Source organism: Mytilus edulis, chromosome 1, assembly GCF_963676685.1.
Source record: "Mytilus edulis chromosome 1, xbMytEdul2.2, whole genome shotgun sequence".
In the NCBI taxonomy this organism is placed as follows: Eukaryota; Metazoa; Mollusca; class Bivalvia; order Mytilida; family Mytilidae; genus Mytilus; species Mytilus edulis.
In genome coordinates, this window is record NC_092344.1 from 2,708,623 (window position 1) to 2,725,452 (window position 16,830).

Here is a 16,830-nt window from a genome sequence, read left to right on the forward strand (position 1 = left end):
AAATTATCATTTGATTGTATAAAAACACGTATTAAAGATCAATTTTTACAAAGCTGGAATACAGCTTTAGAAGAATCAAGGAGGTTATATTAATATAACCTCCTTGGAAGAATGTAACAAACTTTGTATTTATAAACGATATAAACTAGTATTTGGTTTTGAAAAATACTTAGATTTTCATTGTAATGTATCTATGTTAACAAAACTGCGTAGCGGCACACTTAGATTAAATGTTGAAGTTGGTCGTTATCTAAATACTCAAAGAGAAAACAAAATTTGTATATGTTGCAATATGAATGTTTTAGAGAACGAATATCATTTTGTTTTATCATGTCCAGCGTATAGACCTGTGCGTATAGAACTTTTACCTTTATTCTACTGTTCTTGGCCAAATCGGCACAAGTTAGATAATTTATTACAAGCTCATTATAAATCTCTGACAATAAATTTAAATGCAGCTGGGAAAATTAGATCACATATATTGTCATAATATTATTGTATACTCTGTAACTACTGTTCTCTGCTGTTTTTTGTGTGTCATATATTGTATATATTTTTGTTTGCCATAGCATGTATATACATATGCTTCTTGCAAATAAAGTATTCATTCATTCATTCATTCATTCAAAAATGATAGTCAAGAAAACTAGTACAGAGCAGGGACTTTCTACCATATAATACAGAATAGATAGCAAGTCCCTGTACAGAGCCACGTCATATGTTTCAAAGTGGATACACAAAAAGGCATTATAGATACACCACGTTAGCAAGAATGAATGACAAGAATATAACAATTATCATGGATCAATAACAGGGGGTGTATGAAGAACGTCCGTACAGCACACGAGGCACGTCTGGGAAATTAATACACCCATGGAAGTATTATATTGTCAATATAATACTTCCATGTTAAACCACAGGAAATTAATATGGAAAAACTGCCCACTACGCCTTACCCCTAAACAGTATACACAAATATGTACAGCTCAGTTACATTGTAACACCGCTATCATTGTTGCAATGTAATTGGACATCCAAAAATTAATAAATGAATAACTAAAAATATTAATATAATAATAAAAAAAAAGATTAATTCTATTGATATTTTTATCAATACTATAAGTAATATCATTATAAATATTATTATTAATATCATCAAAATACTTATTAATATTATTATAATATTATATTATAAATATTAATTATATTTATTATATATCATTATTATTTATTATACATATTTATATTAATATGTTTATTATTATAATTATGTATTATTAATATTAATTTGTTTATTATTATAATTATATATTATTAATATTAATATGTTTATTATTATAATTATTATTAATATCATTATATATGCATATTACCAGAGACATATAATACAAGATATTCGCAACTCTAGTAATATCAGAGACATATAATACATTGTATTAATATAATATGTCTCTGATATTACTAATATGCATATTATCTTTCATTTTATTTTTAATATTATTGATATGATTTATTATTATTTTTGACATTATGAATATAATTATGATTGATTGATTGTTGGTTGTTTAACGTCCAGTGGCAAATAGTTCATGCATCTTCAGGACCACAATATTATAAAGAATATTATTATTTTTATTAATATCATCAATAATATTATTATTAATTAATGTTATCAATATCTTACTGTTATTGTTATAATTGTTTGCTGTATTGTTGTTATATATTTTTTATAATTTGTTTTCTGTGATTAATATTTCACAAATTAATCGTCATCTATAGAATATAGAAATCAATTATCTTGACTATGTCATCAGACACGTGAATATTTCAATGAAATATTACCAGTATGCAAAATTATCTTTTTCGGATCAAATTAGCTTATATAAACAAAACATCTATATAAAGCTTACAGATACTTGTAAATGTTTTTTTTTATCTCGACACTGTCGAAAAATAAAGCGTCGTATATCTCGACATAAGATTTGTGACGTCATCAAATTATGACAACAGCGAGCACCGACTCCATTCTATATCCGCCATTTTTTAAAAAGAAGCTTCAATGGGACGACATTATGACCGAAGACTTTGACATACATGCATGGATATATGTGCAAAATATGCATAAAATGTGAATAAATACAATAAGTGTGTCATACGAAAGGTGAGTTGTTTGTCTTTATGTAATAAAATGAGCCAAAACATTGTTCGAAGCGGGCGAAGCGGACATGACCTAGCGGCCATTCACTTGCTTTTGTTCTGGGCCCGATACGCAAACACTTCATATGATATACGTAATAGAAATGTAGGTCAATTGCTGTTTCAAATTTTTATTGAATTTTTCAGCAAATCTGTAATTATAATATTGTTAAACTTGTAACTTCCGGTTGCGATCTTCCGAAACGACGTTAGCGCCGGGATTGACGTGAGTTTTAGCGTGTCGTTTAATTGGACGTTTTCGGTCCTTTTTAAACTGAAATAGATTGAAAACAGATATGATAGAGCAATATAGTCAATTCCTTTGTTCTATCTCACAGATCTGTGTCATTGTCATGAAGTAAATACTGGCAAAATTGTAATCATATTATCATGGCAGCTGAAGTATGCTGCTGCACGATTCAATACACCTTATCGATATTTGTCCCTGTCATAATACAAAATATCTGACGCCACAATGGAAAAGTGATTGTTGTATGACGTCAATAGTTCAAGCGAGACAGATTTTCGGGTCAGCTGGGAATAGCGATAAGATGTATAGTTAACGCATCAATGTAAATATAACGGAATTTGATGAGACTGTCATCAAAGTGAGAGGGTAAGCGCTATAAAACCAGGTTTAATCCACCATTTTCTACATTTGAAAATACCTGTACCAAGTCAGGAATATGACAGTTCTTGTCCATTTGTTTTGATGTGTTTTGTTATTTGATTTTGCCATGTGATTATGGACTTTCCGAATTGATTTTCCTCTGAGTTCAGTATATTTGTGATTTTACTTTTTATGTATACACCTTATCACTATTTTGTAATCTGTCCCCGTTCCCCTGGAGAATCTGCCTTCTTGAACTATTGAAGTCGTACAACATGTACAACAATCACTTTTCTGTTGTGGCGTCTATATTTTCGGATATTTCGTATTATGACGTAATTAAATTACGGGAACCTTTGTGAATTCCAGTAATGGCGGACAAATATCGATAAGGTGTATTATAGATAAGATGCATTAGATGTATGATTCAATCATCAATTTAATTTAAGATTATTTATATTGTATTTATATTTTGGCACTGGTTTCTATGAATCCAGGTCCGTTCGCCCTGATACCTGTTCACCCTGATAACTGTTCGCCCAGGGTCAATTCGCCCGGATTTTTATTTTTTTTCTAATTGTTGTCCAGTTGCAAAATGTTAATTATTTGAACAGAATATGTTAAAGTTTGATGAAAAATTTACAGAATATTTGTATTGCCGCAACCAATTTTATTGTTCCCTTCATTATTTGCATAGTAGAATACTGGAATACAATGTATTAATTTATCTTAATTGATATTTGTTAACAAAATAATTGTTTTTAGTCCCACTATAACTGCATGATACATAATTTGATACTAGTCTCAGAATATGATAAATGAACTTGTTAATTCTTTTCATTTACAGTTCGTACATCATTGTTTTTATTAATTCCAAGCTGTCTAGTTTATCAAAACAAAATGTTTGTGTTTAGAATCTAATTATTAATCCATCAACAGACAAGTATCAATTGTATCACAACTATCAGTAAGAATTAATATGTCATTGAACAATTACCGATCCTAAACAAGCCATCAACTTTTAAATATTTCCATATGTTTTCATAAATTTCAACAATATATACCATATAAACATCTAAATAAGTTTATCCAACTTCAATGCCCTGAATATTAATAATTTTTTATTAGAGCGAACAGACTCTATGGGCGAACGAACTCAGGGCGAACGGACCCAGGTCGTACATGTAATTAGGGCGAACGGACCCGATACCGGTTTCTATGAAATGTAACAATAATTAAAAGTTATTGTTACATTTGAGTCTTATTTCTGGAAAGTAGGTTGTGTTGAGAACAGATAAGATACAAGTACCAATAAAATCTGTGTCTTCAGTAACGTTTTGTCATTGTTACATTAATGCACCTCAATGTATGCTGTGACCTACATTGTATCTAGGCTGTCACTAGTAATATTTAGAAAAATAGATAACATGTTTTAGTCTGACTTTGTGAAACTACAAAGACAGCCATCACAAACGAGTAGTGTATCAATGTTTGTGTGGGTTTTACAGATTACAGAGGGGTGGATTTAGGGGTGTGGGGGTAAGGGCCTGGGACTCCCTCTTTTGTGGAAAATTTCATTTCCTGTAATAGATTTTGAACCTGCAGTATCAATTGTTAACATGATGTTGTCAAATAATACATGAAATATATGGTGAGTCTTTAGTGCTTATGGTGAAGCTTGAAACCTTAAATTTACATGTATTAAAAAACCTGTTAACCAGTTTATGATTTGAAGAGCTTTTAAAATATCAGAACTGCTAAAAAAACTGAAGTCAATCCTGCTAAAAACCAGCCGGTCAATATTAGGATTATTATAGAAGGAATCATCTATTGGTACAAAATAATTTACATAGTAAACAATTAATTCCACTGTACTAGAATCATTTGTATGTTTGCTCTAAATGTGCATGAAATACTTGCAACTGGACAATAAGCAATTTTTGTCAAAAGTTGATTTTTATGTAACAGAATAAATTAACAATGTTGATAATCATTAACTACTGGCATTTAACAAACCCAAGTTAATAAATTACCATTTCATCAACTGTGTCCCCCATCATAGAATTGGCGTAAACTTTATTGATTTCATCTAGGACATACATGAATTAGCTCTAGGCGTTTAATAGTGGACACTTTTTGGCGAATATTTTAACAATTATTGGACACGTTTGTGGGTTATGAAATCAGACACGTTTGGGCAATATTGAATATATTACGGACACGTTTGAGGAACATAGACAAGTTTGGGGGAAGGTCATGTTTTAGGGTGTGTTACATACATCATGTACATATTTGCTATCACCTGGGCCTCTTCATCATTGTCGTATGAAAAGACATTTGGTTTCCGGACAATAACATTAGTTTAAGTGTATGGTTATTTAAGAAGGTTGGGATTCATTTTTAGGTAAAGATTGCATGAAATGCAATCAAAACCTTATGGGACTGACTTGAAATCTAAATCTTCCAAGGCTGATCACTACCTTTTTTGATACACAAAATATAGTGCATTGAATATAACATTCTATACATAGTATCCATGAACCTTTCCAGACATTTATCGATGTAATATATGCTCAGATATTCAAGGTACAAAATGATGTTTCACTCAACAAGAAAATTACATAACTTTTGCAAGGTGCAGGAATCTTATGTCTGTTCTAAAAATATGAATTATGTAATTGTTAACCTTCTCTTTAAAAATTGGAGTTATCTTCCTTTTTGTCCAGAATAGCTGTTAAATCAACAACAACGAATACAATATTTATAGAATAACTAATCGAAGAATTCAAATAGAGAAAAATATTCAATGAGTGACCGAAAAACACATTAATTCACGAATGCGCGTAGCGCATGAGTTAATTATCAGTGTTGTTCAGTCACGAATTGAATATTTTTCAATATTTGAATTCTTTAATTAGTTATTCTTTTTATTACATTGGAAAATGGCTTTTTTAGCTCACCTGGCCAGAAGGGCCAAGTGAGCTTTTCTCATCACTTGGCGTCCGGCGTCGTCCGGCGTCGTCCGTTGTCCGTCGTCGTTAACTTTTACAAAAATCTTCTCCTCTGAAACTACTGGGCCAAATTTAACCAAACTTGGCCACAATCATCATTGGGGAATCTAGTTTAAAAAATGTGTTCGGTTACCCGGCCAACCAACCAAGATGGCCGCCATGGCTAAAAATAGAACATAGGGGTAAAATGCAGTTTTTGGCTTATAACTCTGAAACCGAAGCATTTAGAGCAAATATGACAATGGGTTAAATTGTTTATTAAGTCAAGATCTATCTGCCCTGCAATTTTCAGACGAATCGGACAACCTGTTGTTGGGTTGCTGCCCCTGAATTGGCAATTTTAAGGAAATTTTGCCGTTATATGGTTTTTATCTTGAATATTATTATAGATAGAGATAAACTGTAAACAGCAATAATGTTCAGCAAAGTAAGATCTACAAATAAGTCAACATGACCGAAATGGTCAGTTGACCCATATAGGAGTTATTGCCCTTTATAGTCAATTTTTAACCATTTTTCGTAAATCTTAGTAATCTTTTACAAAAATCTTCTCCTCTGAAACTACTAGGCCAAATTTATCCAAACTTGGCCACAATTATCTTTGGGGTATCTAGTTTAAAAAATGTGTCCTGTGACCCGGCCAACCAACCAAGATGGCTGCCACGGCTAAAAATAGAACATAGGGGTAAAATGCAGTTTTTATACGACCGCAAATTTTGAAAAAATTTTCGTCGTATATTGCTATCACGTTGGCGTCGTCGTCGTCGTCGTCGTCGTCGTCGTCGTCGTCGTCCGGCGTCCGAATACTTTTAGTTTTCGCACTCTAACTTTAGTAAAAGTGAATGGAAATCTATGAAATTTTAACACAAGGTTTATGACCACAAAAGGAAGGTTGGTATTGATTTTGGGAGTTTTGGTCCCAATATTTTAGGAATTAGGGGCCAAAAAGGGCCCAAATAAGCATTTTCTTGGTTTTCGCACTATAACTTTAGTTTAAGTTAATAGAAATCTATGAAATTTTGACACAAGGTTTATGACCACAAAAGAACGGTTGGGATTGATTTTGGGAGTTTTGGTCTCAACAGTTTAGGAATTAGGGGCCAAGAAAGGGCCCAAATAAGCATTATTCTTGGTTTTCGCACAATAACAATAGTTTAAGTAAATAGAAATCAATGAAATTTAAACACAATGTTAATGACTACAAAAGGAAGGTTGGTATTGATTTTGGGAGTTTAGGTCCCAACAGTTTAGGAATTAGGGGCCAAAAAGGGACCCAAATAAGCATTTTTCTTGGTTTTCGCACCATAACGTTAGTATAAGTAAATAGAAATCTATGAAATTTAAACACAAGGTTTATGACCATAAAAGAAAGGTTGGGTTTGATTTTGGGAGTTTTGGTCCCAACATAATAAGGGGCCCAAAGGGTCCAAAATTAAACTTTTGTTTGATTTCATCAAAATTGAATAATTGGGGTTCTTTGATATGCTGAATCTAACTGTCATGACTGTGTATGTAGATTCTTAACTTTTGGTCCCGTTTTCAAATTGGTCTACATTAAGGTCCAAAGGGTCCAAAATTAAACTTAGTTTGATTTTGACAAAAAATGAATCAGTTAGGTTCTTTGATATGCTGAATCTAAAAATGTACTTAGATTCTTGATTATTGGCCCAGTTTTCAAGTTGGTCCAAATCGGGGTCCAAAATTAAAATTTGTTTGATTTCATCAAAAATTGAATAAATGGGGTTCTTTGATATACCAAATCTAACTGTGTATGTAGATTCTTCATTTTTGGTCCTGTTTTCAAATTGGTCTACACTAAAGTCCAAAGGGTCCAAAATTAAACTTAGTCTGATTTTAACAAAAATTGAAATCTTGAAGTTCTTTGATATGCTGAATCCAAAAATGTACTTAGATTTTTTATTATGGGCCCAGTTTTCAAGTTGGTCCAAATCAGGATCTAAAATTATTATATTAAGTATTGTGCAATAGCAAGTCTTTTCAATTGCACAGTATTGCGCAATGGCAAGAAATATCTAATTGCACAATATTGTGAAATATCAAATTTTTTTTTAATTAGAGTTATCTTTCTTTGTCCAGAATAGTAAGCAAGAAATATCTAATTGCAAAATATTGTGCAATAGCAAGATTTTTTTTTAATTGGAGTTATCTTTCTTTGTCCAGAATCAACTTAAATCTTTGTTATATACAATATACAATGTATATTCACTTTTTACTAGCAACTGATAAATTAAAATAATCTTTACCATTCAGTGATAACAAGCAGTTTTTTTACATCTTAATATTTTATGATGTATTTAAATGAGTAGTTATTGTTGCAAACTCCATTAGAAATTTTAATTGAGATTAGTTTTACTACCAACTGATAAATTAAAATAATCTTTACCATTCAGTGATAACAAGCAGTTTTTTTACATCTTAATATTTTATGATGTATTTAAATGAGTAGTTATTGTTGCAAACTCCATTAGAAATTTTAATTGAGATTAGTTTTGGAATAAGGGAAAGGGGGATGTGATTAAAAAAATTGGGTTCAATTTTTCTCATTTGAAATTTCATAAATAAAAAAGAAAATTTCTTCAAACATTTTTTTGAGAGGATTAATATTCAACAGCATAGTGAATTGCTCTAAGAGAAACAAAAATTTTAAGTTCATTAGAACACATTCATTCTGTGTCAGAAACCTATGCTGTGTCAACTATTTAATCACAATCCAAATTTAGAGCTGAATCCAGCTTGAATGTTGTGTCCATACTTGCCCTAACCGTTCAGGGTTCAACCTCTGCGGTCGTATAAAGCTACGCCCTGCGGAGCATCTGGTTGGCTTATAACTTAAAAACCAAAGCATTTAGAGCAAATCTGATAATTGGTAGAATTGTTTATCAGGTCAAGATTTATTTACCCTGAAATTTTCAGATGAATCTGACAACCCATTGTTGGGTTGCTGCCCCTGAATTGGTAATTTTAAGGAAATTTTACTGTTTTTATACGACCGCAAAATTTGAAAAAATTTTCGTCGTATATTGCTATCACGTTGGCGTCGGCGTGTCACGGAATATAAGTTCCTTCATAATATAAGTTCCAAAAGGAATAAATATTCTGGAATATTATTTCCACAGGAATATATATTACAGTATATGTTCCTAACGGAATAAATAGTATAGAATATTTGTTCCAACAGGAAAAGGTATTATGACATTGTTTATAATAAAGTTTCTAGTGGAACTTCTGTTAGGCGGAATAAATATACGTTGACAGCTCGGCGGCGTCGTCGTCGTCGTCCGAATACTTTTAGTTTTCGCACTCTAACTTTAGTAAAAGTGAATGGAAATCTATGAAATTTTAACACAAGGTTTATGACCACAAAGGGAAGGTTGGTATTGATTTTGGGAGTTTTGGTCCCAACATTTTAGGAATTAGGGGCCAAAAAGGGCCCAAATAAGCATTTTCTTGGTTTTCGCACTATAACTTTAGTTTAAGTTAATAGAAATCTATGAAATTTTGACACAAGGTTTATGACCACAAAAGAACGATTGGGATTGATTTTGGGAGTTTTGGTTTCAACAGTTTAGGAATTAGGGGCCAAAAAAGGGCCCAAATAAGCATTATTCTTGGTTTTCGCACAATTACTTTAGTTTAAGTAAATAGAAATCAATGAAATTTAAACACAATGTTAATGACTACAAAAGGAAGGTTGGTATTGATTTTAGGAGTTTAGGTCCCAACAGTTTAGGAATTAGGGGCCAAAAAGGGACCCAAATAAGCATTTTTCTTGGTTTTCGCACCATAACGTTAGTATAAGTAAATAGAAATCTATGAAATTTAAACACAAGGTTTATGACCATAAAAGGAAGGTTGGTATTGATTTTGGGAGTTTTAGTCCCAACAGAATAAGGGGCCCAAAGGTTCCAAAATTAAACTTTGTTTGATTTCATCAAAATTGAATAATTGGGGTTCTTTGATATGTCGAATCTAACTGTCATGACTGTGTATGTAGATTCTTAACTTTTGGTCCCGTTTTCAAATTGGTCTACATTAAGGTCCAAAGGGTCCAAAATTAAACTTAGTTGGATTTTGACAAAAAATGAATCAGTTAGGTTCTTTGATATGCTGAATCTAAAAATGTACTTAGATTCTTGATTATTGGCCCAGTTTTCAAGTTGGTCCAAATCGGGGTCCAAAATTAAACTTTGTTTGATTTCATCAAAAATTAAATAAATGGGGTTCTTTGATATACCAAATCTAACTGTGTATGTAGATTCTTCATTTTTGGTCCTGTTTTCAAATTGGTCTACACTAAAGTCCAAAGGGTCCAAAATTAAACTTAGTCTGATTTTAACAAAAATTGAAATCTTGGGGTTCTTTGATATGCTGAATCCAAAAATGTACTTAGATTTTTTATTATGGGCCCAGTTTTCAAGTTGGTCCAAATCAGGATCTAAAATTATTATATTAAGTATTGTGCAATAGCAAGTCTTTTCAATTGCACAGTATTGCACAATAGCAAGAAATATCTAATTGCACAATATTGTGAAATAGCAATTTTTTTTTAATTAGAGTTATCTTTCTTTGTCCAGAATAGTAAGCAAGAAATATCTAATTGCAAAATATTGTGCAATTGCAAGATTTTTTTTAATTGGAGTTATCTTTCTTTGTCCAGAATCAACTTAAATCTTTGTTATATACAATATACAATGTATATTCACTTTTTACTACCAACTGATAAATTAAAATAATCTTTACCATTCAGTGATAACAAGCAGTTTTTTTACATCTTAATATTTTATGATGTATTTAAATGAGTAGTTATTGTTGCAAACTCCATTAGAAATTTTAATTGAGATTAGTTTTGGAATAAGGGAAAGGGGGATGTGATTAAAAAAATTGGGTTCAATTTTTCTCATTTGAAATTTCATAAATAAAAAAGAAAATTTCTTCAAACATTTTTTTGAGAGGATTAATATTCAACAGCATAGTGAATTGCTCTAAGAGAAAACAAAAATTTTAAGTTCATTAGAACACATTCATTCTGTGTCAGAAACCTATGCTGTGTCAACTATTTAATCACAATCCAAATTTAGAGCTGAATCCAGCTTGAATGTTGTGTCCATACTTGCCCCAACCGTTCAGGGTTCAACCTCTGCGGTCGTATAAAGCTACGCCCTGCGGAGCATCTGGTTGGTTATTATCTTGAAAATTATTATAGATAGAAATAAACTGTAAACAGCAATAATGTTCAGCAAAGTAAGATTTACAAATAAGTCAACACGACCGAAATGGTCAGTTGACCCATATAGGAGTTATTGCCCTTTATAGTCAATTTTTAACCATTTTTCGTAAATCTTAGTAATCTTTTACAAAAATCTTCTCCTCTGAAACTGATGGGCCAAATTAATCCAAACTTATCCACAATCATCTTTGGGGTATCTAGTTTAAAAATGTGTCCGATGACCCGGTCATCCAACCAAGATGGCTGCCATGGCTAAAAATAGAACATAGGGGTAAAATGCAGTTTTTGGCTTATAACTCAAAAACCAAAGCATTTAGAGCAAATCTGACATGGGGTTAAATTGTTTATCAGGTCAAGATCTATCTACCCGAAATTTTCAGATGAATCGGACAACCCGCTGTTGGGTTGCTGCCCCTGAATTGGTAATTTTAAGGAAATTTTGCTGTTTTTGGTTATTGTCTTGAATATTATTATAGATAGAGATAAATTGTAAACAGCAATAATGTTCAGCAAAGTAAGATTTACAAATAAGTCAACATGACCGAAATGGTCAATTGACCCCCTAAGGAGTTATTGTCCTTTATAGTCAATTTTCAACAATTTTTATAAAATTTGTAAATTTTTACTAAAATTTTCCACTGAAACTACTGGGCCAAGTTCATTATAGATAGAGATAATTGTAAGCTGCAAGGATGTTCAGTAAAGTAAGATGTACAAACACATCACCATCATTAAAATACAATTTTGTCATGAATCCATCTGCTTCCTTTGTTTAATAGTCACATAGACCAAGGTGAGCGACACAGGCTCTTTAGAGCCTCTAGTTTAAAGAAATTAATGTAAAACATGAAAGATATATATGTTAACTTTTTTCTACGCATTCACAATTTGTTTTGATCTGCCGTTATCAACAACTTAACAACTCCTATTGTTGTATTAGGTCAGAGAGTGAAATAACCACGTGTGAAATTATCGGTTTTTATTATACGATTGCAAAATTTTTTTTTGCGTTTTATAATGGTATCATGACGTTGTCGTCGTTCGAAGACGCATTTAGTTTTTTCGGAAAATAACTTTAGATTTGATGAATAGATTTCTATAAATTTTTACCAGGATGTTCAATACCACTAAACATGACTAAAGGAAGGTTGGGATTGGTTTTGGGGGTTATGGTCCCAATAGTTTTCAAACATGTACAATAACTTGTGTTTTAGTGGATGAATCTCTCTGAAATTATACCACAAGTTTCCATACCATTAATGGATGGTTAGTATTGACTTTGGTTTTTTTTTGGCTAAAAATGTTTAGGAATTAGGGGCAAAAAAAAAGGGAATTAAGGGCATAAAAGGGGGAAACTGTTTTTTTCTGGTCAATGGACAATTAAGACAATTTAAAAGCATTGTAAGGGAGGTAATTCAAAAACAGTTAACATACAAAGTTTGGTATGTTCGGATTTACGTTCCTTACACTACTTGTAAATAATGTATAAAGAAATGTCAGGGACTTATTGCAAAAAAAGGAGGGGTGGTAGTAGTTTTCAATTTTTTTTTTTAAATTTCTCAAATTCCAAATTTTTGAAAAGTTTGAAGAAGAATTCTTTAATTGCACAATATTGCATAATAGATTTTCAAGATCTTGACATTTGTTTTGTGTCAGAAACTCATATTATGTCAAGAATTTGATCACAATCCAAATTCAGAGCTGTATCAAGCTTGAATGTTGTGTCCATACTTGCCCCAAATGTTCAGGGTTCGACTTCAAACATTAACTTACATTTAAGTGTATGAATCTCTCTGAAATTAAACCACAAGTTTCCATTCCATGGAGGGATGGTTAGTATTGACTTTGGGGGGTTATGGGCATAATGGCTCAAAATGTTTCGGAATTAGGGGCAAAAAAGGGGAACACCTAGGTATTTATGGTTAATGGACAATTAAGACAATCTAAAAGCAGTGTAAGGGAGGTAATTATAAAACATTTAACATACAATGTTGGGTATGTTTGGATTTTCCTCCCTTACACTACTTGTATATTATGTTTAAAGAAATGTTAGGTTTTGGACTAATTGCAAAACAAAAGGGGGGGGGGGTTAATTTTTTTTTCTTCAAATTTCTCAAATCCTAAATTTTTGAAAAGTTAAAAGAAGAAATCTTTAATTGCACAATATTGCACAATAGATTTGTAAGATCTTGACATTTGCTTTGTGTCAGAAACTCATTTTATGTCAAAAATTTGATTGCAATCCAAATTCAGAGCTGTATCAAGCTTGAATGTTGTGTCCATACTTGCCCCAAATGTTCAGGGTTCGACTTCTACTGTCGTATAAAGCTGTGCCTTGTGGAGCACCTGGTTATTGTTAATTTGGTATATATGTGAAAGAGCATTGAAGATGAAGATATGTTTCAAATTTCCAATTCATCTTCATCAGTATTAAATGTTGTTTTTAAAAGATTATAAATGTATTACAGTTGAATCAGTCAATAAATTGGTCATCTTTGTTTCACTTTAAATGTTAACATTTTTTTCCTTTTAATGGCTGAACACAAATTATGCATGTATAACAAATCTCTATCAAATTGCAGGTCACATTAATAAGGATTTATTGAGGTTAAAATATTCACTTGCAAGTGAATTTCTGCAGATATCTCAATTAACAACCATTCTTAACCTATCTTTAAAATTTTACAACAACCCAATACCAAATGTTTGTAAAATTCAATTTGACTTGTAAGATCTCCATATATACATGTATAGTCAATTGGTCCCTTTCTAATTGTAACATCTGAATGGTTATACATTTTTTGACAAATTTTTACCATGACTGTTGATTGAATAATCAATTGATCTTTTAGAGTTAATCAATTTACATTTAAATTTTACTTTTATTTTCTATTCATATATATTTTGGTCTCTAATAGTAAATTAAAAGTATGGAAATTAAAGGTTAAATTATTGCCCTTTTCAAAGTACAAATGTATTGTTATAAGTGTAAATAAAAGCAAATACAGGAGAGAAGCCTTATGCCACCTGGACACTGCCCTTTGCAATCATGAGGTGATAACATGTTTTGAAATATTTGTATATGTTCATGATGTTCTGCAGAGGTTTGTAACCTATTAATTGTGTAGATATGAACTTATCATACATATCTTATAATGTAAATTGTTTATTTTTAGATCAGATTATCTATAGTATCCTAGCAACAGAAATGGAGATTTGTTCAGCATTAACATAAAGATGATTGTGGAACCAGGGCCTCCTCCTGATATAGACATGGCTTCAGAGTTACCTCCCTTGTCAGTAGATACCATGTCACAGGTTAGTGTTATAGACATGGCTTCAGAGTTACCTCCCTTGTCAGTAGATACCATGTCACAGGTTAGTGTTATAGACATGGCTTCAGAGTTACCTCCCTTGTCAGTAGATACCATGTCACAGGTTAGTGTTATAGACATGGCTTCAGAGTTACCTCCCTTGTCAGTTGATACCATGTCACAGGTTAGTGTTATAGACATGGCTTCAGAGTTACCTCCCTTGTCAGTTGATACCATGTCACAGGTTAGTGGCCACAGACCACAATTAATTCCTCTATCAGTTCTTTATAACCTTTTGCATCATTAAAAAAATTGCACCATGCACTTTTGTCCAATTTTTTGTGTGTGTAATGTATTGTCCTAGTCCAAATATATATCCAAAATTCAGAAAGATTGAAGCAATCACTTTTACAAATTTAGCCAATACACATCCATACCCCTATTGACAAGTCAAGAGATGTTCCGAAAACTGTAAATATCACCTTTTTGCACTTGACCTAATCACTCATTCCATATCAAAATCAGTTAAAATACAACCTCCAAAAATTTATTTGACCTCTCTTCTTTCATTTCCACCCAAAAAGATTTAAGGAATGAGTGAGGAAAGGAAAGAAAAAAAATTAAGGAAAAATACACTCTAATTAAAAGGAACTATATTCGTGGACAACGAAAAGCGGGGTCATTAATTGTGGTCTTGGGCCAGTGTTATAGACATGGCTTCAGAGTTACCTCCCTTGTCAGTAGATACCATGTCACAGGTTAGTGTTATAGACATGGCTTCAGAGTTACCTCCCTTGTCAGTTGATACCATGTCACAGGTTAGTGTTATAGACATGGCTTCAGAGTTACCTCCCTTGTCAGTTGATACCATGTCACAGGTTAGTGTTATAGACATGGCTTCAGAGTTACCTCCCTTGTCAGTAGATACCATGTCACAGGTTAGTGTTATAGACATGGCTTCAGAATTACCTCCCTTGTCAGTTGATACCATGTCACAGGTTAGTGTTATAGACATGGCTTCAGAGTTACCTCCCTTGTCAGTTGATACCATGTCACAGGTTAGTGTTATAGACATGGCTTCAGAGTTACCTCCCTTGTCAGTAGATACCATGTCACAGGTTAGTGTTATAGACATGGCTTCAGAGTTACCTCCTTTGTCAGTAGATACCATGTCACAGGTTAGTGTTATAGATCAAGGGTCCCACTTGTCTAGCTGTTACAAGAAATTTTATGTTTCCATTATGTACCTAGAATTTTGATAGAACAGAGAATCGATAGGTAATGTTTCAAAGAGATTGCAACCAAAGAGCAGTAAACAGCCCAAGGCCACCAATGGGTCTTCAACACAACAAGAAAATCTAGCTCAGGGAGGCAATGTTCAGCTGGCCCTTAATCAAGAGTGTATACTTGTTCAGCAAAATCCAATATTTCTAAGGCAGTTTCTGTTTAGGTTCTTTACTGTCCCCTAATCAGGGGTCAACAGGACATGTTACCAATCTCATCAAACTGGATTCTGCTGTGTAAGTTATCCTGTTTTGTAGTTTAATTAATTTAGAAAAAAAACAAAAAAACACCAATAAAATGTTAGTTACTCATATTGAAAAGAAGATGTGGTATTAATGTCAATGAGCCAACTCTCCACAAGAGAACAAATGACACTGAAATTAACAACTATAGGTCACTGTACAGCATTTAACAATGCTCAAAGCCCATACTGCTATTTTGTATATCCTTCATCATTAGAGATTACCTGATGATTAAAATCCAATGAAATAAGTTATACTATTACACTCTAAGTTGTCGAGTACTATTTATATTTCACTTTGTTTTTATTTATAGAAATTTTGTTAGAGAGAACTATCTATTAAAGTTGTACAAAATGTACTGTATTTTAATTGATTGAAAAATTAAATCAAATAAATGGAGTTATTGCCCTTAAAATTAGGGGATTTGTTCCCTTTATTGTGATTGTGAAATCTATAACAGTCATATCAGGTACAGTGAAAAAAAGAAATATCACACAGACTGGCTAGACAGAACGTTCAAGTAAATAAAAAAAGATAGAAATGATCGGTTTACACCTGATAAGAGTACATTTTGACATTACTATACTATATATGCAATTTTAAGATTGATAAGTGAAAAGTTTTTAGATAATCAGTGCACCTATTATTCTACTGAAGCATTATTGTCTTATTTATTTATTTTTCATTTGTTTATTACGTTATGTTTAACAAAATTGTAATTAATTTGTGCCCTTTAAAAGGCATCTTTATTGGTCAACAAAATTGTCAGAATCTGTATTGTCATACACACATGATTTGTACCAAATTTGAGCTTACCTGACCCTCCAGTAATGGCCATGTGAGCCACTACCATCCACTATTGTTTTATGTCATTAACTTCTTTGTTTCTACAAAATCAAAATTTTAAATGTGATAGAAAAAACAG

At 32.0% G+C, this 16,830-nt stretch overlaps 1 protein-coding gene across 4 annotated transcripts in view; it reads left to right on the top strand.

Annotated features, from left to right (window-relative positions):
• Positions 1–2,023: 2,023 nt before the first annotated feature.
• The window catches only part of LOC139521677 (uncharacterized), a 34,160-nt gene continuing 19,353 nt past the window's right edge, over positions 2,024–16,830 (top strand). The window contains exons 1-2 of one of the 4 annotated variants that reach the window (XM_071315202.1): positions 2,024–2,161; positions 14,242–14,383. In XM_071315202.1, the coding sequence (XP_071171303.1) occupies positions 14,303–14,383 (81 nt within the window). In that variant the 5' untranslated portion in view covers positions 2,024–2,161; positions 14,242–14,302. The other 3 variants (XM_071315192.1, XM_071315212.1, XM_071315223.1) reach the window with 3 other exon arrangements.